General features: G+C 49.6%; 2 protein-coding genes across 5 annotated transcripts in view; one reads left to right on the top strand and one right to left on the bottom strand.

The window, feature by feature from the left end:
* The window catches only part of ARPC1B (actin related protein 2/3 complex subunit 1B), a 31,904-nt gene extending 20,288 nt beyond the window's left edge, over positions 1-11,616 (top strand). For all 4 annotated transcript variants that reach the window (XM_060282565.1, XM_060282564.1, XM_060282567.1 and 1 more), the window contains exons 7-10: positions 2,979-3,054; positions 4,200-4,399; positions 7,145-7,235; positions 10,049-11,616. In XM_060282565.1, the coding sequence (XP_060138548.1) occupies positions 2,979-3,054; positions 4,200-4,399; positions 7,145-7,235; positions 10,049-10,087 (406 nt within the window). In that variant the 3' untranslated portion in view covers positions 10,088-11,616. The remainder of the gene's footprint in view (positions 1-2,978; positions 3,055-4,199; positions 4,400-7,144; positions 7,236-10,048) is intronic.
* On the bottom strand, positions 11,617-25,989 carry PDAP1 (PDGFA associated protein 1). The gene is made up of 6 exons (XM_035132356.2): positions 25,836-25,989; positions 19,071-19,162; positions 17,370-17,486; positions 15,469-15,590; positions 13,196-13,347; positions 11,617-12,267 (listed from the first exon to the last, which is right to left on the bottom strand). The coding sequence occupies exons 1-6, from the start codon at positions 25,846-25,848 to the stop codon at positions 12,209-12,211; spliced, it is 555 nt and encodes a 184-aa protein (XP_034988247.1). The 5' UTR covers positions 25,849-25,989; the 3' UTR covers positions 11,617-12,208.
* Positions 25,990-26,009: the final 20 nt, after the last annotated feature.

Raw genomic sequence — 26,009 nt, 5'->3', positions numbered from 1 at the left:
GGTGGGCTGGCTCTGCTCCTCTCTGTGCGGGTGGGTGGGCTGGGGCTGTTGTCTGCTGACTGTGCCTGGCTGCCGCCCCTTGTCTCCTGCAGCCAGGCTTTCCCGTTTCCCTGCTGTGGTGCTGCGTCAGTGGGGGAGGGCACAACCGTTCCCGCCTTTCCTTGCCACTCCCTGCGATGTGGGCAGTCTCTGACGAGATGCTGGGGGGAGTTGCAGAGAAAGCAATTCCCACCCCTTCCCTCCTTGCGTCTTGGCGCCGCTGGGGTTTGAAAAGCCCGCGCGCGCGCGCTATCAATCTGCATGGGTTCCTGGTCCTGACTGGCCCCAGGCGTGGCTTGAAAGGGTTGTTGAGGGAGTGGCTTCTCCTGCGACCGTGGGAACCAAGCCCGCTTTGCGCGCGTTGCTTGCTTGTCGCTCCATCTGGATTCCTGCCTCACCCCCACCGCCAGAGCCGCTTTGCTCAGTTGATCCATATTACTGGGCTTTGGACCTCTCGAGAGCTCATCCTTCACCTCCTCATGCAACCCCAAGTAAAACGCCGCTTGCATTGGGGCAGACTCCAGATCCCACCCCAATCTGTGCACCAGCATGGTGAATTTCGCCCAATACGCGCGAACTGTCATATTTCCTTGGCGTAAATTATGAAGTTCCTCCTTAGTCTGGTCCATATGACTATCGGACGAATACATCGTTTTCAAACCTTCTAGAAATAGTTTGACATTCTTCATGCAAGGATTCCTTGTTGCAATTAACGGTCTTAGCCACTCCCTGGCCGCCCCTGTAAGGTGCTCCACAATAAACGCTACTCTGTGCTCATCATCAGGGAACTCATCGTGGTGCAGCTCAAGAGCATACACAATCTCAGTCTCAAAGCCCTGAAACTCCTTCGGGTCTCCATTGAACTTGCTTACTAGGGTCCCGGCTCTCCTTCCTGGCAGCACTTGGACTTGGGGTGCCCCTCCCGCCTTGTTTTTCTCTGCATCCAGCTTGTTTTGGAGGTCTACCGCCACCGCCCTTAAATGCTGCTCTTTTTCCTGGAGCTCTCTCACCTGTTCCGCAAGTTGTAGCCGGTCGTCCTGGACCTTCTTAGTCTCCTCTTTAGCTGCCTTCAATTCTCCCTGCGCCTGCAGCGACAGCTGTTGCAGTTCTAGCTGGGCTTGCTCAGCGATCTGCCGCCACTTCTCCGCCTCTGACACGCTCATCCCGGCAACTCCAAAGTAGCCCAAAAATGATTAGGAGGTTGCTGTCACAGTGGCCGGAGTGGACTACTTCAGAGTAACGACGCTACGCAGCTCTGCATTTTATTCTTTTATTGGTGCTGCGTATTTACAGTGCTCAAGTCATTGCTATTTACACGGAGCGATGTTGTCAGTCGGTTTCAGAACCTCCTAATGGCTTTTGGCGCGTCTTTCTCCAACACAAAAGCTTTGGCAGACCCATCCTCTTGCCCCTCCTCTTCCTGCGTAATTCTGGAGTTGGGGGGATGGGTCTTCCCCCCTTACTTGCCCCTTCCTGTCCCACCTGGGACCCTGGCTCCTCTACCTTGCCTGAGCCTCGGACACGACTTCCTGCTTCCCCACTGGAATCGGAACTCTCCCTGCTTTCCCCTTTGCTCGGGGACGGGCTTGAACTCAGGAGGGGAGGGACTTCGCGATATCCCCTGTCCCTCACAGATGTCATATAGAGAAGGGAGAAAGGTTGTTTTCTGCTGCTCCAGAGAAGTGGACATGGAGCAATGGATTTAAACTACAAGAAAGAAGATTCCACTTAAACATTAGGAAGAACTTCCTGATAGTAAGAGCTGTTCGACAGTGGAATTTGTTGCCAAGGAGTGTGGTGGAGTCTCCTTCTTTGGAGGTTTTTAAGCAGAGGCTTGACAGCCATCTGTCAGGAATGCTTTGATGGTGTTTCCTGCTTGGCAGGGGTTGGACTGGATGGCCCTTGTGGTCTCTTCCAACTCTATGATTCCCTGATTCTATGATTCTTAATTCTGGGCCCTGTAGCTTACTAATCGTGCTGGGAATGGTAGATCCACATCCAAATAACTTCATTGTACTAGCCATTGGCCATGACAAATCTGAATAATAATAATAAAAAAACATGCAGAGTCTCTATTTAGATCTCTGCTTCTCCCTTATAGCTCAGTGCTATATTGTCCAGGGTCGTCTTTCTAATCTTTTCTACCGCCAAAAGAGGGGGAGAAAGGATGACTTTGTGAGTCACTGAAATGTTTACATTACTAAGAAGCCACAGGACCTTTTCTGCCGGGGAGAGACATCTTTCCTGTATGGGCGGTAGGGTGAGAAATCGCCTCCTGGGTCCATTGTATAGTGGGCAAAATGGGAATGGTAGCTGTGGGAGGGGGAAAACCTCCCAGGAGTTTTTAGGTGAAGTCATGCACATTGAATGGGCCTTAAATTAGTGGTGTGGATCTGCCCCCGATGAAAACGTGATGCTTCAAAGCACGGCGGAAGTTCAGGGTGCAGGTAGGACCCTGGACAGCTCCATAGAGAGCTCAAACAGTGGTTGAGAAAAGCTCAAACGTTGTTTCAGCCACAGACTGTCCATCAGTGCGGTTCCCTCTTCCTCTAGGAAGAGAAGTCTCTTCAGTTAGAGTGTCCTTAGTCTGCTTCAGTAGTCTTTGACTCCAATGGACTGAGAGAAATCATTGCTTTGCTGGGGTTTCTGGGCTGTCATCCTTGGAGTAAGAGGAGTGCAGCTTGGCCTGTTCAGGTTGGAGAGGTGTTGACAGAACAATTGCCTCTTACGCCAGAACCTCTGGTTTAGTAGGCATGCCAGGGGCCGGCTCCAAGGTCAATTTCCTCTTCTATCCCTCCTCCAAACCCACAGCCTCATCTCCCAACGATAGGGAGTGGGGAACGCAGGACATGGGCTGAATTTTATGGTAGGCTCAGCCATTAAGGGGCTGTAAAGCAGCTAATCTGTGCTAACCACACTTGCCTCGTCCTTCCCTTCAGGGTGGCCTGCCTGTCCACGGAAACTCTGCCTCTCCTGGCCGTCACGTTCATCACAGAGAACAGCCTGGTGGCCGCGGTAAGTCCTGCGCTGTAACTCTTCCCAAGGGTTTGTTTTCCCAGTGAAGATTTGGGCCCCATTCCAACGTGGAGCCATGGTATGTGCTATAGCCCTGCCTGGACTGTGTCATTACAGTCTGCAAGTGGGCAATTGCATTCTTACAACCAGTGCTTCCCCCCCCCCCTAAAAAAAATGTTTAGGGGTACTTTCATTTTCCTGATCATATTGAAATACTGCCCCTCACTGAGGCCAAACTTAGATTCACAAAACGTTTAGGGGTATGCGTACCCCCAGGGAAAAAAGCACTGCTTGGAAAATCCTCTTTAAAAACACACAAGCGCATCCACTAATCTTTGTAGTGACACTATCATGACCTCTAGTGGTGCAGTTGGGTAATTTTAGACGCTGGACTTAAATTCTCTAACGCTGCCGCCTTGGCCTCTTTAGATGGTAATAATGTTTGTTCCTTCACTTCACTTAAAAATATTGTCAGTCATGCCTGGTGCATTCGGAACCCTTCATACTCATTCTGCAGATTCCACCTCTGTTTATCCTCGGGCTCCATTTCCTTCCCTTCTGTCATGATGTGCCAGAAACCTTGGTTCTTGCGCAGTGCAAGTTGGGAAAATCTTACAAGGGATTCTGGGGCTTGAGCTGGGAATGTACCCTTTTTACCCCTTGAAGCCTGGCTTGAGAACGGAATTCACACTCCCACATCCTTTCTTTGATGCAACTGTTAATTGCGGATTGCTGCAGCTGAGAAACAGCTTGTTTATAGTAAAAGTGCCTGATAAGGAGACTATTGCTTTCACATGCGGAAGACAAAGAGCTGAGGGTCATTTGTAATGTAAATCACCTGGAGCTCTGGAGAGTGTCTCTTTGAGTGGCATCTCTAATGGTTAGACACCTTCCTTTTCTTTTACTCCCCCTTGCGGTGTTATCCAGACTGTAAGCCTCTTGGGGTCAGGGACTCACTCTGTTCTGTTCCTTGCAAAGTGGCATGTACATAGATCATTTCACAATTATCATACATTTTTATTAGTGGCCTCCCACAACAGGGCTGTTGCGGGAGGAATAGTGAGAGCGTTTTGGACCCTTGGGCCTGGGCATCGCTGATGAAACGCCTCAGAGGCCTTGCCTGACCTCTGCTTGCCTCCCCGCAGGGCCACGACTGCTGTCCGATGCTGTTCACCTACGAGGAGCAGCAGGGCACACTGAGTTTCGGGGGGAAGCTGGATATCCCCAAGCAGGGCGCCCAGCGTGGCCTCACAGCTCGCGAGCGCTTCCAGAACCTGGATAAGAAAGCCAGCTCTGATACCACCACCAACGCCACTCTGGACACGCTCCACAAGAACAGCATCAGGTAAGCTCCTCTGTGGGCTCTGCCCCTCCACAAATTAAACAAGAGAACGTTGCAGAACCGCAGGTGCAGGCATGCAGGACCAGATCCAGCCTGATCTAAGAGACCTGCCAGCAGCTCCAGGGGAAAGACTGCCCCAGCTCCCCTGTGCTGAGACTTTGGAAAGCCGTGACCAGTCAAACGACACTAGGATACATGGACCGGCTTGGTATAAGGTGGCACCGAGCGTTCAGTGGAAAGGTCAGCCTTCCCCAGTTCTTGTCGAGATCCTCTCTGAATCCCACCAGGCCAGGGGCGGATCTGCTGTGAAACCAATGAAGCTCAAACTTCAGGGCCCCTCATCCCGGAGCCACATGGCTGAGAAATTGTAGGTCAACTAAACCAAATTTGAGTCGCACACCTCCAATTGATGAATGTTTTGTTGTATACATTCCAACAACCCCAAAGTTTGGGAGTCGGTAGCGCAGGTGTTGTAAAGGTGGTGTGATCTGTCGTGGAACAACCCCATTTGATAAGGTAACTTTGGCTACCCAGACCTTGTTGCTGGTAGCAATGGGGGCCCCATAACTCTTTGCGCTTCAGAGCCCCCCAAAATGTAGGTCTGCCACTACCACTAGACATAAACTGTTTGAATCCTGGCAGGACAGAGGTTGGGTAAGATTGCATGTTTGGGAGGCAGGCAATTTGCCTGCTCTAAATGGAGTCTAGAAGGAGGAAGTGCGTGTATTGGAGGTGCTCCAAGATACAGTGGTGCCTCGCTAGATGAATTTAATTAGGTCCACAGGTCTTTTCTTATAACGAAAAATTCGTCTAGCGAATCCCATAGGAATGCATTGAATTCTTTTTGAATTTTTTTTTTTTGCCCATAGGAACACATTAATTGAATTTCAATGCATTCCTATGGGAAACCGCGATTCGCTAGACAAATTTTTCATAAAACGCATTTGTCTAGCGAGGCAACCTCCGCTAGAAAAAACCTTTCGTTAAGCGGAAATTTCGTTAAGCAGGGCATTCGTTAAGCGAAGCACCACTGTACATCTTTGACACCAGAGGGCATTCCTCTATGGCTGGCAGTGCCTTTTACCAGCTTTGTCTAGTTCGCCAGCTACTGCCATTCCTGGACAGGGATAGCCTGACCACCTTAGTCCATGCACTGGCAACCTTGAGGCTGGATTAGAATAGAATAGAATAGAATAGATCTTTATTGTCATTGTCCCCTTGCGGGAACAACGAAATTTCTCGGTTGCTGTATCAACTCAATTAAGACGCTCCACATGAATTAAAATACTAATAAGCACAATACAATACAGAACGATAAACAACTAAAACAAAATGACTTCAAAGTCCAGAATTGTCATAATTCAGCTCTATGTGGGGCTGACCTTGGACCTGGTGCAGAAGCTCCAGCTGCTGCAAATGCAGCAGCCAGACTGCTGGAGGGGGGGGACACACCTGGCCCAACAGCATGTGACAGCTGGCTACCCATTTACTGCCAAGCCAGGTTCAAGTTCCTTGAATTAATTTACAAAGCTCTGAAGAATTGAGGTCCAGGGTACCCCAGGGACCACCTGAACCCTGACATCCCAGCTCCATCCCTGAAAACGCCTGCAGGAGCGCCTTGGGTTGGTTTCCCAAGTTGGTGAGGCTCATCGGACAACAAGAAACTAAGATCCTTCAGTGTCATTGGCCCAGTCCTGTGGAACTCTCTGCCAATAGAATCAGCAGGTGCTTTCTCTTTCAACTTTTAACTGCCTGCTGAAAACTTTGTAGGCAATAAAAAAAGGCACCTTCCCACTATACAGCCGTACCTTGGTTCTCGAACGTAATCCATTCCGGAAGTCCGTTCAACTTCCTAAACATTCAACAACCAAGGTGCGGCTTCCAATTGGCTGCAGGAGCTTCCTTCACCCAATCGGAAGCCGTGTCAGCTGCGTCAGACATTCGGCTTCCAAAAAAATGTTCACAAACCAGAACCCCTGGTATTTGGGGGCCAAAATGTTCGAGTCACAAGGCGTTCAAGAACCAAGGTACGACTGTATTGTTAGCCAAATTTCTGAATTTTCTGATGTAGGCCAGGCCCGTAACTCGGGAAAAGACCCTGCCTCATTCAGGTCACCATCTTAGCTGAGCTGGGCTGAGGTTCAGTGGTAAAAAAAACTGCTTTGCATGCAGAAGGAAGGCCCCAATCCTTGGCATCTCCCAAGTAGGGCAGGGGGAAATCCCTGTCTGAGACCCTGAAGAGACAAAAGATGTGACTCGATTCAAAGCAAGTTTTTACGTTCACCTCTTTGGGGGTAGAATTTCCTAATGGGGGTGTGTTATGGTGGAAAAAGCCCCGCCCTTGGAACTGTCCCCTGCCTTCGGTCTGGCAACCCTTCGTCCTCTGTAAAAAAAAGGTAAAGGACCCCTGACAGTTAAGTCCAGTCGCAGACGACTGGGGTTGCGGCCCTCACCTCGCTTTACAGGCCGAGGGAGCCGGCCGTTGTCCGCAGACCGTTTTTCCGGGTCATGTGGCCAGCATGACTAAGTCGCTTCTGGTGCAACGGAACACCAAAACCAGAGCAGCACACGGAAATGCTGTTTACCTTGCCTCTGGAGCTGTACCTATTTATCTACTTGCACCTTTCGGCGTGCTTTTGAGCTGCTAGGTTGGCAGTCGTCCTCCGTAGTCCGGTACAATTTCCCCTCTGCTTTGAGCAGTACTAGTTTGGCAATTAACGCCCACCATTGTCTTGTCTTCCCTTTCAGCCAAATTTCTGTGATTGCTGGTGGGAAAGGCAGCTGCTCCAAGTTTTGCACCACAGGAATGGACGGAGGGATGAGCCTGTGGGACATCAAAGTAAGCAAAAAAAGGCTGGGTGGGGAAGAAGATGCAGCTTTTGCCCTAATAGACCAGCCGTCGCACCATTTGCATTTAGTGAAGATGTGAAGATGCTCGCTAAGGAGTTGCGCCAGAGGAACACTTTGGATGGTCACTTTCCCTGCAAAAAGCATCACCTCCTTATGGCAAGGATGGGAAATTATTTCTTAAACCTGAGGGGCCACATTGCCTTCTGGGCAGTCTTCTCAGGGCCACATGCAGCTTGTTTCCTCCTGCTCTGGAGGGTAGCACTCAAACCGATGTCATCAACTAAACGTCAGGAACAGGGGTTAGCAAACTTTTTCAGCAGGGGGCCGGTCTACTGTCCCTCAGACCTTGTGGGCGGCTGGACTATTTTTTGGGGGAAAAGAAAAACAAAACACGAATTCCTATGTCCCACAAATAACCCAGAGATGCATTTTAAATAAAAAGACACATTCTACTCATGTAAAAACACGCTGATTCCCGGACCGTCCGCGGGCCGCATTGAGAAGGCGATTGGGCCAGATCCGGCCCCCGGGCCTTAGTTTGTTTACCCATGCTCAGGAATAACTTTCTGAGAGTTAAGAGCTGCTTGACAGTGGAATGGGCTCCCTCAAGAGGTGGTGGACTCTACTTCCTTGGGAGTTTTTAAGCAGAGGTTGGATAGCCACCTGCCATGGATGCTTGGGTTCAAATTCCTGCATTGGACTAGATGACCCTTGGGGCTTGGGGAGAAAGTCTCAAGGTGCACAAAGGGTTGCATCCAGCTCCTGCACCTTAGGTTTTCCACCCCTGCTCTCTGGAAACAGTCCTTAAAAAGTTTTATTAAATGGACCCATGCCCCATTCTTTAACCTCCTTTGGGATTGCTTCTTTCTAAATTTGGCAACGTCTTTAAGAAATACACTTCCTGCAATCTGAAGCCATGAGACATGCACAATGTGTGCTCCCCTTGCAACGTGATATATCACGCCTGGGATCAAGCTGTTATTTTCGGCACGTCCCCAGGGCTTGAATACACCCTGTAGGATTCTCCACTGCAAGCCGCTGAGGTTGTTAGGTTTCAGGCTTTGGCCTGGCCTTGCATTAGTCAGAGGGAAGCAGCTGGTTGGGGGTGTGTGTGTGTGTCACGGAAAGGCACCCAATTGTTTCAGTTGTTACTGCTGGCATTTGTACTGCCAAGCATGTGGGATTTTGTACATCTGGGGTCTCTGGGTTGCACCCAATGTTAGTCTTGCTTCAAGCAGACTCATTGAAACGGACATGACTGTTGTTGTTTAGTCGTTTAGTCGTGTCTGACTCTTCGTGACCCCATGGACCAGAGCACGCCAGGCACTCCTGTCTTCCACTGCCTCCCGCAGTTTGGTCAAACTCATGTTCGTAGCTTCGAGAACACTGTCCAACCATCTCGTCCTCTGTCGTCCCCTTCTCCTTGTGCCCTCAATCTTTCCCAACATCAGGGTCTTTTCCAGGGAGTCTTCTCTTCTCATGAGGTGGCCAAAGTATTGGAGCCTCAGCTTCAGGATCTGTCCTTCCAGTGAGCACTCAGGGCTGGTTTCCTTCAGAATGGATAGGTTTGATCTTCTTGCAGTCCATGGGACAAAAGTCTCCTCCAGCACCATAATTCAAAAGCATCAATTATTCGGCGATCAGCCTTCTTTATGGTCCAGCTCTCACTTCCATACATCACTACTGGGAAAACCATAGCTTTAACTATACGGACCTTTGTCGGCAAGGTGATGTCTCTGCTTTTTAAGATGCTGTCTAGGTTTGTCATTGCTTTTCTCCCAAGAAGCAGGCGTTTTTTAATTTCGTGAGTGCTGTCACCATCTGCAGTGATCAAGGAGCCCAAGACATGACTGTTACTGCGCCATTAATTTCAGTGGGTCTACTACTCTGAGGCCGTATCTGCACTATAAAGCAGTATCGTACCACTTTTAATGCAGTCTTCCTGCTCTAGGAACTATTCCTCTCGTGTCTGATGACCCTTTGCCCACTGCATTGGGCGTCCAGTCCCCAGGACCCCTGACCAAAACTCTGGACAGCTGCTATCCTTCAGCGCAAAAATTAAAAACATGGTCCACCTTGGGATAAGACAGCTCCCAACGTTCCAAGTTTAAAACTAAGAGTAATTAATATTTGGGCCAAAACCAGCAGTTGAATTCTGGATATTGTTCTTGTTGTTATATTGCCCTTTATCCATAGCTCTCAGGGCGGTTCACAACATAAACATACAAGATAAAAAAAATGCAAAGAATGAAACCAAACCAGTAATTCCCCCCTCCCACAACACATTAAAAGGGGAATCGGATATCAGCAAACCAAAGGCGTGGTTGAAGAGGGTTGTTTTCACCCGACGCCAAAAGGTTTATAATGAAGGCGCCAGGCAAGCTTCCCTGGGAAGACCATTCCACAGACAGGGGGCCACTGCAGAAAAGGCCCATTCTCTTGTTGCCAAATCTCTCATGGAGGGAAAATATATAAAAAAAATCCTTCAGTAGCACCTTAAAGACCAACTAAGTTTTTATTTTGGTATGAGCTTTCATGTGCATGCACACTTCGTCAGGGGCAGACAAAAAAGCCTCAGAGGCTCGGTTCATATGGAGATAGGCAGTCCTTGAGGTATTGCGGACCTGAGTAATACCTTATGAATATTAGCCATTCACAAGGAAAATAACCCTGGAGCAGGTTTTTTAGTGCCTCTGTTTGGCCCGTTTCTGGGTGTTTTTTTGACAATCCTTCAGTGACTTTTTAGGTTTTCCTCAGCCAGAATACCATTTTTCTTCTGACAAACTTGCGCTTTCATTTCAGAGCTTGGAGTCTGCTATGAAGGGCCTGCGGATCAAGTAAAAAAGGACGGCTGAAGAATTATTCATCTCAGCAGCGCTTCCGTCTCGCTGGCGTCTGGGGTGGGCTGGGCAGAAGACCCCTGACTACCAGCTTTTGCTTCCTTACCCGATGCAACCTGCTTCATTCCTGCAATCCCACATACCTAAAATGACAATCCCACCAGCTACAAGTTGGGCAGATTTTCTGTGTCGCGTGCACCAGTGGAAAACCAGTTGATAACTGTTAACCGTGTTCAATAAAGAGATGGTGGTCACAGTTAGCATGGCAAAACTTCCATCTCCGCCTTTCCTACCACCAGGAGAGACCATCAGAACCCTAACCATGTCCGCTCAAAAGCAAATCCTAGCAAATGGTTGTTTTTATCTTTAGCAATTTTTTCCGCCAGTTTTCTGGGGACAGACATTAAACCAACCAGCCTGTAATTTCCATCCTCTTTTTAAAATTGTGTTACATTTACTGCTTTCCAGTCCTCATGTATGGAGGTTGAGCTGAAAGAAAAATTGCGTATTTTTCTTAGCTCAGCAATTCCGCATTTGAAATTTTTGAGAACTCTTAGGTGGCTGCCATCCGAACCTGGTGACTGATCACTTATCTCCCCCCCACCCCCCAGGCCTAGAATATTATCTCTCATTGCCACTATCTGCCCTTGTTCCCCAAGCAATGGGATCTGCCTCATCTGTTCTGTTGTGAAGACAGATGCAAATAATTCATTCAGCTCCGCTGTAATCTCCTCCTCTTCCCTTGTCACGCCTTTGACTCCCTTGTCGTCCAAAGGTGCAGCGGCCTCTCTAGATGGCTTCCTGCTATGAATATAGTTAAAGAACTACCTGTTGCTGGTCTTGAGTGCTTTTTAAGAGTGCTAGTATGGTGCCGCTGACTCGATATCCAATACTAGTCCTACTCAAGAGTGGACCCATTGAAATTGGACTCAACGGGTCCAATAATTTCACTGGGTTTACTCCAAAGTAGAACGACCCCATCTCTTTCCTGGGGTAGTTTTCTGTCTGCAGATATGTCGTTATGAAGAGGGTTTCTCAGAACTAGACCACTACCACGGTCTGAAGCAGTGCATGCCCAATTCGAATAGGCTAGGCAAAGAGTGGGGGACGAGTTGGCTCCTTTCTTCCCACCAGTCGCAGCTTGCATGAGCCACAGTAGTTTCTGCAGGCCCATGTCCTGCCTCACTGAAGGCTGTGGAACTCATTCCTCAGCGCCAGTAGGGGGCGGGCCAGCCACAGCTGCTTCTACAGAAGACAAGGCACGGAAGGCATTTTACGATAATTTAAACTTTATTCAGCCAAATATACAAGTTTTGCTTCCAATTTGCATCTGTTCCAACATGTTGCACAATCAAGAAAAGAGTTCTCTGGTTTTGCAGGGATGTGTTTTGTTTTTTTGCACTTAAAAAGTCACTATCACATTTCAGAGGAGAAGGGAAGATATTAAGGGTGGCTTCTTTTTTTTAAAAAAAAAAGGGGGGGGAGAGAAAGGTAGAAAGTGGAAATAAAAAGACCAGAACAGCCACACGGTCCAGATCCAAATGTGTTTTTATTTCTTTGCTGCTCCACATTCCAACCCCGCAGGCCGTTTTTCAGACGAGTGCCTATCGCAAACACACGCACCCGCGCCAGCATTTTGGATTTGCGCCTGCATGCCAAGACTACTGACCCCCACTCCCCTCTCGCAGCCTCGCTGAATCCCTATCTTCCCCCGCCCCCTCCATTATGGCTCCAGCTTTTTCCTGCCCCCCCCCGGATAGGTAATCTCGAATTTGAAATACAGCAAAATCGTTCGGTTTATAGCACCCCCTCCTGAAGCGGCTGTGCGGGAGAATCGCTGCCCTCGCGACTCCCGCGTCAAAGGATTATAATAGCTTGCCCACCCCACTTGTTCCCCCCCTCCCCACCCACCCCTCCCTCCCCACCATGGAATTCTGTGCCCAGATGAAGACGAACACGCTGCTGGCCAAGTGTCTCTTAGGAGGGAAGAGGACGCCGGTTACGGCCGTGCTCTTCACGCTGCGGCGTCGCCTTCTGTGTGTGTGAAGCCTCAAAGAGTGCCCAGCAGGCGCCAGCCAGGCACAGTTCCTGGGAAGTTCCCCTCCTCTCCTGTGGCTGGCGCTTACTTGTTAAGGGACAGGGACTGCAGTCTTTTGCCTGCTGAGGATGCATCGTCTTTAGCTGGCGGGTGAAAAAAACAGAGGGGGAGACGCAGGTTTATAAAAGCTAACCAAGCATTGCATCGCAGGGGCTTGGACCATGTGACCCCTTTGGGTCCCCTTTCTACAGTTCTGCATAAAAAAACCTGCTCCTTTGGCCTAGAATGGGGTGCTGTTGAAATTTGCCAAAGCGGCTACAACCCCTCCTCCCTCCTATTCCCCACCAAAAAACCTTCTTCTCTCCCGCCTCCCCCCAAGGCTAGACTCTTTAAGGCAGGCATCCCCAAACTTCGGTCCTCTAGATGTTTTGGACTACAATTCCCATCTTCCCCAGCCACTGGTCCTGTTAGCTAGGGATCATGGGAGTTGTAGACCAAAACATCTGGAGGGCCGCAGTTTGGGGATGCCTGCTTTAAGGTGTCATTCCTTGAAGCCCCACTTCTTGGCTGCTTCCTTCACGCTATGGGAGCCATCAGTTTCTTCCCTTTGGGTCTTCTCTCAAGCAGGATCCCACTCCTGGCCAAGGCTTGGGTATGGGGTGGGAGAGAGGGCAAAGGGAAGGGGGCACCTAAAGACAGGGGTCTCCAGAGAACCCTCATTCCAGAATTAGCCCCATCTCCCCCCCCCCAATGTGTAATTTCTCTCTCTTCTTTTTTGGTCTCTGTATGTGTGTTTTTGGAAAATACATGTGGAATGGCAGCTGCGTTCCCGCCCCCACCCTCCCAGTGACCCACAACCCGCCCCCTTTACAACCATAGTGGCTTTGCACTTGTCCGTAGTACTGTGTATAAGGGAGATACTGTGGAGAAAGTTGCTCACATCTCAATGATGGGGGTGGAAGTAACAAAATATGGAAGCAACATATTCAATAAAAAATAAATAAGATGGGGTCTTGAGGAGGCCAATTTGAACCCCTGAGGTTTGGGCCTTCGGCTCAAAGGCTTCCTTACCTTTCCTTTCTTCCTCTTTCTTCTTGGCTGCCTCTTCCCTCTGTTTCCGGATGATGGCTAGTCGGGCGAGGTCTGCCTTGGCTTGCTCTGTCTTCCCGGCGAGGTGCATCTTCATGTACCTCTCTTTCGCCTTCTGTTTCTCGATCTCTTCTCTGTTTTGAGGGCGGGGGGGGGGGGGAGAGGAACAATCCAGCGAAGGAGGTTTTAATCAGAGTTCAGAAGACACTCCTTCCCACACAGACACAAGCACAGCTTAAAGGAGGCGACAGAGGGCCAAAAGGAAACCTGGAAACTTGCCCGAGGAGGCTTTTGCCTGCACCCGGAATATCCCTAAACAGAACCACAGTTAAACTTGAGGATGTGACAACGGCCCATCTGTTTGCATTATGCTGCTGCCATTATCACAGGCTAGGGAGCCACCGCAAGGGAGAGGCTCCTGCCTTTATGCCCTGCTGATGGTCTTCCTGGAGGCATCTGGCTTGGCCCCTGGGAGATACAGGATGCTGCACTAGGTGGACCTTGAAGCTCATCCAGCAGGACTCTTACCTCTTTTATGTCCCTCTACCTTTTATGTCCCTCTACGGGACGCGGGTGGTGCTGTGGTCTAAACCACTGAGCCTAGGGCTTCCCGATCAGAAGGTCAGCGGTTCGAATCCCTGTGACAGGGTGAGCTCCCATTGCTCGGTCCCAGCTCCTGCCAACCTAGCAGTTCGAAAGCACGTCAAAGTGCAAGTAGATAAATAGGCACCACTACAGCGGGAAGGTAAACGGCGTTTCCGTGCACTGCTCTGGTGCGCCAGAAGCGGCTTTGGCATGCTGGCCACATGACCTGGAAGCTGTACGCCGGCTCCCTCGGCCAATAACGCAAGATGAGTGTCGCAACCCCAGAGTCAGCCACGACTGGACCTAATGGTCAGGGGTCCCTTTACCTTTACCTTCCCCGATTCCCCACCTGAACAGCATACTGTACAGAGCAGTGACTACTCTGTGGATTTCAACACTAGATAAGAGGGTATAGCTCCTCCTCTGCATGCAGAAATTGCAGCTTTGGTCTCTTGTGTGCAGGTTGCCACAGACACCTTTGGCACCCCCAGCCCCTCTGCAATTGGCCTTGCTGTTCTTCCAAACCAAAATGAGTTGGAGGGGAGGGCATGGCGGGGTGGAACTATCCACAGCTGGAGAAAGGTTAATCCTGCCTTCCCCGGCTGCCAGCTACCACCCTGCTTGCACGGCAATGAGGTTTGAAAGAAGCTTCAACGTAAAGAATCTTTCAAGCCTAATTGTGGTGCACATTGGGGGGGGGGGTTTAATAGGGGACACCAGTAATCCCCCCCCACCGCCAAATGCCTTCCCATGCCACACAATTACACCTGAAAAAAACTCTTTGCAAGCCAAAAGTGAGGCTGGGGCAGGTGGGCTGGCCGTTTCTCTCCAGCTGCAGTTCCCAGGAACCCTAATTGCTGGGGGAGGAGGGCCAAGTATGCTGTAGAACAGGCATCCCCAAACTGCGGCCCTCCAGATGTTTTGGCCTACAACTCCCATAATCCCTAGCTAACAGGACCAGTGGTCAGGGATGATGGGAATTGTGGTCCAAAACATCTGGAGGGCCGAAGTTTGGGGATGCCTGCTGTAGAATTTACATCTGGGGTTGCATTGCACTTGGGTAGGTGGGTAATTACTGCCCATGATGGTTTCTTGAGTTCCAGATGTGTCCACATAGTAGACCATCTCACTGCCTGAGACCTTGAAGAGTAACTATCAGAGCAGCCATACAGCGGCTCTGCTGACTTGTTTCTGCAAGGGGAGGCGCTTGCCCTGGGAAGCCAGCACCCCTGGGCTTTGCCCCCTGAAGAGCAAGTCAAATAACTGGGACAGCAACTAGAGCCTTCCTGTTGCTCCCCAGTCTCTCCATTGGCTTGTCTTTTGCAGGCCACTGTATTCCCAACTCAGTTCCTCTCTGGCAGCCTCTGCTAAAGGCGCATATGCAGAAAGGCGAGAATACGGACAGATCAGCTAAGGCGGTGAATGCACCATGTCCGTAGTCAGCCAAGAGGTGAGGGCTGCTTCTCTCAGCACAGTTGGGTTGGCATGGAGAAGGGGGTTAAAACGCAATTTATCCTCCCTTTGCTCTGGGGCAGGCCCGTTATTGCTCCTTGACAGTCTTTGGGTTCCCAAAATAGGGAGCAGGGAACCACAGGCTCCCAGACTCCTACACACCCCGAGCAACACTTCTCTGAGAATCCCACACGCCAGAGGGGAGGAAAACACCTTACCGTTCTCTCCGCGACAATTCCCTGGGGCTCTCCATATCTATCTGAGTTACTTTTTTGGCTGTCTGTGCAACGCGGTTGGGATTCTCTATGTCTATCATGCCTTCCACGCCTTTGTGCTTTGGCTGGAATGGAAGAAGACGAGAGGGAAATGTGAGCAGTGGCAACTTCAGGTGGGCGGAACAAACAACATGTAAAAGCTTATGGTGGTGTGTGATGCTTTGCCTAAGGGGTTGGACAATTTCTAAACTCTCTAAAAGCTGTTACACACTTTTATTCGGGGTCCTTACTTCCTTGCAAAGTTGGGGGGGGGGGCTGTTGCAACAGGAAAATGAAGATCTCCCTTGATTTCCTTTTACTAGTTCCTGCCTCCATCCATTCTTCTCTGACTGATCATAGGCTTAGGGCAGTAGTTTTCAACCAGTGTGCCAAGGTACCCTGGGGTGCCTGGAATGATGGTCAGGGGTGCCATGGGCAACACTGTCCCCTGTCTGTCATTCCTTCCCTCCCTCCTGCGAAGCCCTCTCATGTCTCTGCCTCCTGAAGGCTTGTGCAGCTCTTTGCTGCTGCAGCCCTAGCTATAAGCTCTGTAGGAGAATGGTGCCTCTGGGGCTGGTCAGGGGATACTGGTTGACACGACCTCAGAGGAAGCAGGCCAGCCAGCTAGTCTGCCAGCCCTTGCTGTTGGGAATGGACAGACAAGTCCCAGGCCTCTGTGGGGCAGTGTGAGGAGGTACCTCTCTTTGGGGCAGGAGGGCAGCTGAGACCAGGAGCAACAGCAGCAGGGTGAGAGGCTGTCAGCTCTGCAGGCAAGGGGTGACATAACTGGGTTCCTGAGCCCCACAGGGGAGCTGCAGAAAGAATGTAGTTGGTCAAGGGAGCTGTGGACTCAAAAAGGTTGAAAACCTCTGACTTAGGGGATTCAGAGGCCCTTGGGGAGTCGGGCTGCAAAAGCCAACCCATTTCCCTTGAATAAACAGTAAATTGCAAGAACTCGGGCCAGGAGGAAGATGAATTTCAAGTAAGTCTTCAAAAGGTTTTATTTATGTAATGATAGGACGAATTCAAATAAGAATCAATTCCAGTATGATAGTGAGGCAAATAAAAACTAATTCTAGCGAAAAAAATCCCAGGACAAGGCCCTGTTTCACCAATTCTTCATCAGCAATGTTTTAATGCTCAGAGTGTACCAAGTATGTTTGCCTTGCTAGCGCAGACTGTTTGCAGCATTTAAAACCCATTTTCCCTGCCTACAACAACCTTCTCAAGGTTTTCCCAAGCCCACTGCAGCAGAAGATGGTTATCTGACCTGGGGTGGGGGTGCGGGCTCTTCTCCAGTTGGTTGCTGGGTTCCCTCTGGAAAAACTGCTCAGGGAATGGGACCCATCCATTCCCTCTCCGCTCCCCCTGCTTCCTGCTATGTTATCAATGCATCCCAAGAGAGACAGGGGTGGGGGAACTTTTTCAGCCCAATTTCTCTCTTATGGGAATCTTCCAGGGGCCGCATGCCAGCGGTTGGCGAGGGCCAGAAAAAATGTGGGTGGGGAAATGGATGCGGTTTCTCAGCTTCATACAGTAGATCATATTTCAGCAAAACACAACTCACGAGTTTTCTATACACCTCTCTCTTTCTCCTGTCACAGTATGAGGGCACGTCCCAGCTAGTCAGAAGTACACTATTGTAGAGCAGGTTGGCAAAGGGGAGGGGGCATGGCTTTGGGGGAGCCCTAAGAGTCACACAGAAATATCTAGAGGGCCGCATTCAGCCCCTGTAAGAGCTCAGCTGGAAGAAAATCAGCCCTCCAGGCTGAAGAACTTAGCAGCAATCAACTGAATGAGAAATCACCTGAATTTCAGAGATTAACGCAAACTGAGTATCCTTCCATGGAACATCTCATTAGTACCTGGTAGTCTTCATCGTCCTCATCCTCTTCTTCACTCTCGTCTGAATCTAGTGATTTCTCCTTCTTTTTGGGTTCGCCTGTTGCCCCATCGCCGCCTTCCTCTTGTTCCTCCTCCTCCTGTGGAAGTGAAAAGCATTATCCGTGCGGGGCTACCACAGAGTAGAAGTTTCTGTGTGAGTAGCTCCTCAAACCGCTCCTCATCCATGAAGCTCACTGGATGATCTGGACCAACAGCCTCCTCTAAACCTAACCCACCTGTCAGGGCTGTTGTGAGGATGAAATGGGGAGATCCATTTATGCTGCCCTGAACTCCTTACAAAGGATAGTGGACTATAGATCTCGGAGGTGGCCGAAATTCATTGGATTCTGTGAGCAATAATTAAGCGTTTGAGAGCTAGTGTGTTGTAGTAGTGAGAAAGTCGGTTTGAGTAAACATCGGTTCAAATTCCTACTCAGCCACAAAGCTCACAGGGTGTCCTAGAGACAGTCACTCATTCTAGTGTAGTAGTAATAAAATAATAATAATAATAATAATTTATTTAATAATAATAATAAATTATTATTTATACCCCACCCATCTGGCCGGGTTCCCCCAGCCACTCTGGGCGGCTTCCAACAGAAAAATAAAATAAAGTAATATGTTAAACATTAAAAGCCTCCCTAAACAGGGCTGCCTTCAGATGTCTTCTAAAAATCTGGTAGCTGTTTTTCTCTTTGACATCTGATGGGAGGGCGTTCCACAGGGCGGGCGCCACTACCGAGAAGGCACTCTGCCTGGTTCCATGGTTCTCGCAACGAGGGAACTGTCAGAAGGCCCTCGGTGCTGGACCTCAATGTCCAGGCAGAACGATGGGGGTGGAGACGCTCCTTCAGGTATACTGGACTGAGGCTATTTAGGGCTTTAAAGGTCAGCACCAACACTTTGAATTGTGCTCGGAAACATACTTGGAGCCAATGTGGATCTTTCAAGACCGGTGTTATGTGGCCTCGGCGGCCGTTCCCAATCACCAGTCTAGCTGCCGCATTCTGGATTAGTTGTAGTTTCCGGGTCACCTTCAAAGGTATCCCCACGTAGAGCGCATTGCCGTAGTCCAAGCGAGAGATAACTAGAGCATGTACCACTCTGGCGAGACAGTCTGCAGGCAGGTAGGATCTCAGCCTGCGTACCAGATGGAGCTGATAGACAGCTGCCCTGGACACAGAATTGACCTGTGCCTCCATGGACAGCTGTGAGTCCAAAATGACTGCCAGGCTGTGCCCCTGGTCCTTCAGGGGCACAGTTACCCCATTCAGGACCAGGGAGTCCTCCACACCTGCCCGCCTCCTGTCCCTCACAAACAGTACTTCTGCCTTGTCAGGATTCAATCTCAGTGTACTGTACTGCAAGGGGTTATTATGAGGATGAACTAAGTACTGTACCTATCCTCAGCATTTCCTTAGAGCAAAAGTAAGATGCCAATGCTAATAAAGATGTTGCAAGCATTTGCCCAACATTAAGGTTAAATGATCTTCTCTCATTATGAAAAATGTAGAAGCCTTTTTTTTAAATCCCCATTTTTGCAGATGGGAGGCTGAGAGAAGAACTCTAGTCTGCCTGAGTCAAAGGAAAGGGTGAACTAGGTGACTTCCCATCTCACAGTTCAACTCACGCCTGCTATCGCTACTCCGGCTCTGTGAAAACTGCAGCAGACACACGCTTACCTTGGCCTTCTGTTTCTCTGCTTGCAGCTGAGCATCAATCTCCTCGGGGCTTGTGTACTGCCGTGCCCGGCCTTTGTGGCCTCCTTTCCTACCTGCAAGGAAAGAGCCAGTTTAGGGATTTGAGATCTACTGGTATAGGGCAGTATGCAAATTTAACAAATAGCAAACAATAAAATAACAATATGACTTCAGACAGCCGCTGTTGTCCTCGTCTCCTCGCTCTCGGCTTGGTGCAGTCAACCAAGCAAGACCAGACCAAAAGGTCTAGGCAGTCCACTGTCCTGCCCCTTCTGCCCAGTTGCCAGCCATGTGAAACAAAACAGGTGGACTCAACTCTTCATCGGCACCAGCCGGCATGACTAATGGATGTGGATGATGGGAGCTGGAGCCCAGCAATGTTTGGAACGCACTAGACTGGAAAGGTTGCCCTAGAACAGGCACCCCCAAACTTCGGCCCTCCAGATGTTTTGGACTACAATTCCCACCATCCCTGACCACCGGTCCTGTTAGCCAGGGATCATGGGAGTTGTAGGCCAAAACATCTGGAGGGCCGCAGTTTGGGGATGCCTGCCCTAGAATGTCCCAGCAGCCAATCATCATCATTGTCAACATCGTCATCATCATCGTACCCTGCCCATCTGACTGGGTGGCTTCCAACATATATAAAAACATGACTTCCTGCAGAGCATGAAGGATGAGGGAACCAGTGGTTCCTTCAATTAGGATCAAGGGGATAAAAACCACATACAACCACAGGTGGCAGCCTTCCACAATCTGATGCCCTCCAGATGTTGGACTGCAACTCCCATCATCCCTGGCTATTGGCCATGTCGGCTGGGGCTGATGAAGAGTTTGAGGCATGTACACATATATTCATAGTGACTGGTAACTTGGCAGGAGTCCTGCAATACCTGGAAGGTTTCAAGGAAGGCTGGCTTGTGGCAAGAGAAAGCTCAAACCAAAGAAAGGCTGGAGAACTTTTCAATTGGCAAGTCCCAGCGGTCCTGGTTCTTTAAAACCTTCTATCACCCCTCCAAACCTTGTCATTCTTCCCAGCAGGGAGTCAAAGCGGTCCTTTCCATCTCATCCTGGACATATCACCGCTCAACCCATTGCTCAGCATGGAATTCTAAGCCATGATGGCCCACCACTCGGCTTGTCCACAGCCTTCCTCTAGGATTGGGAGTCACAGCATCTCTGTCTTCCCCTCACTGCCTGACTCATGCCCTGGGCTGCAGGCCAACTACAAATCCCACAGCTGCTCCATACAGTCAGGCCACATCGGCAATGCCACATTTAAAGCTGTGTCATACCACTTGGAACAGTCATGGCTTCCCCCAAAGAATCCTGGGAACTGTAGTTTGTTAAGGTTGCTGAGAGGTGTTAGAAGACCTCTATTCCCTTCAGACAAAATACAGTTTCCGGGGTGGTTTAACTGTCAGTCCCTCTTCCCAGGAAATGCTGGGAATTGTAGCTCTGGAAGGGGAGTAGGGTTCCCTTCCAGATGGCAGCGGCTGGATCCCGACAGCATCTGGATGGACACAAGTTCCCTGTGCCTGCTCTATGTAGCTGGAAGAAGCAGTATATTATTTGATAAAAGTAAATGGATTAAAAGCAAGCTTTTCCACTCAGCTTCCACTGTGTGCATGTATGTAGCACACCAAAGTCAGAAAGGAACTATTTTCACTTGCTTTCCAGAAGAGTAGCCACACTATTCTGTTAGTCAGAGAGGTGGGTGGGGGGTGGAATCCTCTGAATACTTATTTGAGAATAATACCATTAAACCCAGTGGAGCTTACATCTGAGTAGACCCATATGAAACTGGGAATTCTAATGTGAGGCAGAATTCAAGATTGTGCTCATGTGAGCAAATCTGCCTATAATGGACAAACAGTGGGAACTGGATTTAAAACAAAAACAAAAAAAATGGGGGAAACAAAGATTTCAAGCTGCTTATGTGCCACATACTGAACAAGGATGAGCAGTCACTGTTTTCATTCCCTCGTACCTCGAAGCTGCTGTGTCAGTTGTGTTGCTCTACCATTCCCTTACCGTATTTACAGGCAATGCCCCCCCCCTTCACTTGAAGGTGTCGGGGCAGAAAGACACAAAGTCAAAACTAAAACAATTGCAGAGAGAGCTGAGGGGGCGGGAGCAATTCAAGGAGGTTAATCTAAAAATGTGAGGTTAGGGGAAATAAACACCTCCTCTCTGCCACTATCTTTTTTGTTTGGAGGTGGATGTGGAGCTGTCCAGCCAGCATAGCCAAGAATGGAGGGAGATGCAGTCCTACAGCATCTGTAACCATTCCTGACCTGCGTTGGGTGAAGCTTCATTAATTTAATTCCAACTGGCCTCACAAAACCTCTTACTGCTAACTGGTTCACAGAAGCCAGTTTGTCTGTCATACAACCCTGACACTTAAGTTGCTTTTAAAAACCCCGAAAAACCCCCAAACAAACCAACATTTTGGAGCTGCATCCTCCAATGCACATGGAAGTTGCTACTGCAAGATGCTCTGTGGCTTTAATAAATCTTTAATAAAAATACATTTTTTAAAAAGCTGCTATGTGGCTTTGAAAGCAATCAAATGCAAAGGACTTGGGTCAACCAACAGTTCTTAGCTGAATAGATCCTCCATGTACAGAAGCAATTTAACACAGAGTACCAGCGACAAACAAGAAGAGGGGTGTGCTGCTTTCGTGCCCTAGTGGCAAGCTTCCATGGGGAGTCTGGAAAGTCCCTATGAAAAACGGAAGACTGTATAATTTGGACCTTTGATCTGACCCAATAGAGCAATTCCTGAAACACTTCTGTTGCTTCAAATACGGATATCCAGCACCCCAGCCATAAATGCTCAGTGTTTGTAACCTAGCCATCTCCTGCCTTGACGTTTTTTGAACTATGCTTTGCTCTTGTACTTTTGGCCAGATCTGCTGCACTGAGAGAGCACCAGGTATTGCAGCTTCCATTTCTTTCAGGATGTCATAATGCTCCAGTGGCAAACCTCATCATGCTCCTCTTGCAAATCCAGCAGGGCAGAGAATCCAAGAGCCACCACGAGGAAACCCTGATTATGGAAAAACTAGCATTCATTGTATGGAAGTGAGAGCTGGACCATAAAGAAGGCTGATTGCCGAAGAATTGATGCTTTTGAATTATGGTGCTGGAGGAGACTCTTGAGAGTCCCATGGACTACAAGAAGATCAAGCCTATCTATTCTGAAGGAAATCAGCCCTGAGTGCTCACTGGAAGGACAGATCGTGAAGCTGAGGCTCCAATACTTTGGCCACCTCATGAGAAGAGAAGACTCCCTGGAAAAGACCCTGATGTTGGGAAAGATTGAGGGCACAAGGAGAAGGGGACGACAGAGGACGAGATGGTTGGACAGTGTTCTTGAAGCTACAAACATGAGTTTGACCAAACTGCGGGAGGCAGTGGAAGACAGGAGTGCCTGGCGTGCTCTGGTCCATGGGGTCACGAAGAGTCGGACATGACTAAACTACTAAACAACAAAAGCATTCAGGGAAGACATCCTGGCAGAATCCCTTGGAAATAGTTCAAACTGGGTGTGGTGCAGCTTCAGGGCTTGTGCTGAATGTGCAGCGGCAAGGCAGCCTCTCCACTGGGGGGGGGGCGGGGAGAGAGAGGCAGCAACAAGCTCAGTCATGCCTCCATCTTCACTAAAAAAAGGTCTGGCGAAAGCCAAGCGATCAGTTTCTTTTCTCTGCCTATTGCAGTCTCCTCCACCTGGCTCTGTGCCACCGCTTCAGACAGGCAGAAATGTCAACTTCATATATACACCCTTCACTTCTGAAGAATTAGGGATGTTGTCGTTTTTAACCAACCAATTTAGCTAAATGCACAATAGCCATGATAACCTTCATTCTGAAATGACGTACACACACACAAATTAGCACCAGCACTCATCAAAGCAACATGACTGCTTCTGTTTCCTTCCTCAGCTGCCACTGGTGGTGGTGGTTAAGAATGAAAGGCATGAGCTGGTAGCCTCCAGTACAAAACAAGCCCCATATCTAGCCAAGTGCCCACTGGCTTCCCTTGTTCAATCCATTCTTCTCATGGGGAAAACAACACAGGCTTACTCAAAAAGTGGGTTGGGGGACCTGTGGTTCTCCAGATGTCACTGGAGAACTCTCATCAACCCAGCCAACTTGGTCAATTGAAAGGCATGGTGGGAGTTGTAGTCTAAATAATGGAGGCTCCCCAGCTCTGTTGCAAGGACAAATCTATTATGTGCAGCACGCTTTGAGCCCTTCTCAAAAGGACTATAATTATATACTGATTAGACTCAACCCCCTCAACCTCTCAGGGGCTCCTATCTTGATCCCCAGTCCTCCTCTCTAGGTGAGGACTATCCAGCCAGAGGGTTTCCTTTTTAAAAAGTCTTGCTGTTAGCTTTTGGCCTGCAATTTCATACAGAGACTTTTGGAAAGTGTTTATGGAGTATATTACACAAGGTTGCAGGTAAGCAATCAGAAAAACTCGGAAGAGCAGCACTACTGGATCAAACACAGGAAGCTACCTTATACCAATTCAGACCATTGACCTCAGTATTATCTACACTGATCGGCAGCAGCTCTCTAGGGTTGCAGACAGGGGGCTCTTCTATCTGAGGCCCATCCATGAGAGGTCTGGAGGGCAGCAACACAAGAATGGGCTTTATCTGAGGTGGCTTCCCATTTGTAGGGCTTGCCGATCAGAAGGTCGGCAGCTCGAATCCCTGCAACGAGGTGAGCTCCCACTGCTCAGTCCCAGCTTCTGCCCACCTAGCAGTTCGAAAGCACGTCAAGTGCAAGTAGATAATTAGGTAGGGAAGGTAAACGGCGTTTCCGTGTGCTGCTCTGGTTCGCCAGCAGCGGCTTAGTCATGCTGGGCACATGACCTGGAATCTGTATGCCGGCTCCCTCGGCCAGTAAAGCGAGATGAGCGCTGCAACCTCAGTCGTCCGTGACTGGACCTAACAGTCGGGTCCCTTTACCTTTACCTCCCCAGGAAAGCTCATCTGGCACCATCTTTATATATTTTTAGGTCCCAGGCAAAAACTTTTAAAAAATAACTAAGCCTTTGGCCTTTAACTACCTGTGGCCTTTTAGAAGTGTGTGGGATGTTTTTTTTATGTAACACCCACCCGCCCACCCTGTTTTAATGTATCTACCGTGTTTCTCCAAAAATAAGACACCGCCTTATATTTATTTTTCCTCAAAAAACCACACTATGGCTTATTTTCAGGGGATGTCTTATTTTTTCCCCTCCTCCTGCCGTGGCCGGCATTGCTGCTGTACCTATCACTATGTCTTATTTTCAGGGTATGGCTTATATTCCTTGAATACTTAAAAATCCTGCCACGGCTTATTTTATGGCTACGTCTTATTATTGGAGAAACAGGGTATGTGGGGTTTTGTTTGCTTGGCTGCAGGTTGCTTTGGGTTACCTTGGGCAAGATAAAGTGACTAACAGATTTAATAAATACAGCAGCAGCAGCAGCAGCAGCAGCCACCACCTTGGGAGATAGCAGGAATTGAACCTGGAACACTCTGGGGTAAGGCTCAGTGAAGTTTGGTCCTTTCTATACGACACGAACAAAGAAAGCAGCCATATACTGAGCCAGACTACTGGGTCCATCTAGCTCAGTGTTGTCTACACAGATATTCCCAGCCCTAACCTGAGAAATGAACCAGAGACCTTCTGTTTTCAAGGCAGGTGCTCTACTGCCAAGCCACAGTGCTTGCCCTTCAAGCTCAAATTACCGTTTAATCTGGCACCCTACTGCTAATAGCACTGGTCAGGCAGGTGCCTTCCAGAGGTCGTATAGAAAAGAACTGCCTTGATTCTTAACATTGGAGATTTAGGAGAATATGTGATTTAATGGGAAAAGTTCAGGGGCTATTCCACACCCCCTTTCCCTTCTGTACCTGTGCAAACCAAGTGCCTGAATCAGCCCTCAGCTTCCTTCCCACGTGGCTTTTTTTCTTTCTTTTTGTACGCATGCCCTCGCTTTACCTGATGCAACTGCCTTGATGCTCAAACCGCAGCGGGGAATATAAGGCAGCCTGGTACCTTTTAGCTACTGTTATGGAAGGTTCCCCAAAATCGTGATTTGGTGAAAAGTTGGGGGGGGGAGAGTATAATCAGGACAGAGCCCACTGAATGCATTCACCCCACCCCAACTTTCCTCTCCCCATCGTTTCCTTCCCGGCATTTCTAAGCTGCCTTTCACCGCAAGCCCCCCTCGGGAGGCAGCTCACGTGGATCATCAAAAAAGCACCAAGAGTCGTTAGGTTCACGACTAGAAAACAGCAGCGCAGACCGTCTATAACAAAACATGCATTTTTATTTTTAGTTTAAAAAATACCCAGACCAGAGCCTTGCCCAAAAACAGAACAAGATGGGTTTCCAAGGCGCACGAAAAGGCAGGCAAAGGAGCAGCTTGGAGGGAGGGAGAAGAGACTGCCCCCGCCATCACCCTCACGATCCCCCCACCCCTAAGAGGCGCCCTCCCTCCCCCTGTGCCCCCCTCCCAGCACCTCCAGGTCTTTAGGTCGGCTCTTCCAAGATGTCCAAACCCCTCAGAGGGTCCCCAGGGAGGGAGAAGAAGAGAGCCCAAGTTTCCCCCCTCCAGCCAGCCCAGAGGGGAGCCCAAGATGGCAGGGGGCTCCCCGGTCCCTCGTCCTCCTCCACCCCACAGGGCCAGGCCACAAGGCCGCGGCCGACTCTTGGGCCTCCCCTTCCGGCCGGGCTTACCTCCTTTGGGCATAGCGAGGACGATGGCGGCGACTCCGGCTACAAGCGACTCTTTCCTCCCCCTCCTCACTTCGCCCCGAGCTTTTGCCGCGACCCGGAAGCGGAAGTGGAGCCGGCCCTACGCTCAAGTCTATGCCCCCCCCCGCGCGCCTCTCTCTGACACACGTTTCGTGT

This window comes from Zootoca vivipara, chromosome 14, assembly GCF_963506605.1.
Source record: "Zootoca vivipara chromosome 14, rZooViv1.1, whole genome shotgun sequence".
In the NCBI taxonomy this organism is placed as follows: Eukaryota; Metazoa; Chordata; class Lepidosauria; order Squamata; family Lacertidae; genus Zootoca; species Zootoca vivipara.
Note: the sequence above shows the minus strand (reverse complement) of the source record. Positions and strands in the feature narration are given on the sequence as shown.

Coding starts and splice junctions, on each gene's coding strand:
- PDAP1 (XM_035132356.2), bottom strand. Junction 15,591..17,369: donor AGGACGATGAAGACTACCAG/GTACTAATGAGA, acceptor CTTCCATTCCAG/CCAAAGCACAAAGGCGTGGA. Junction 12,268..13,195: donor GAAAGAGGAAGAAAGGAAAG/GTAAGGAAGCCT, acceptor TTCACCCGCCAG/CTAAAGACGATGCATCCTCA.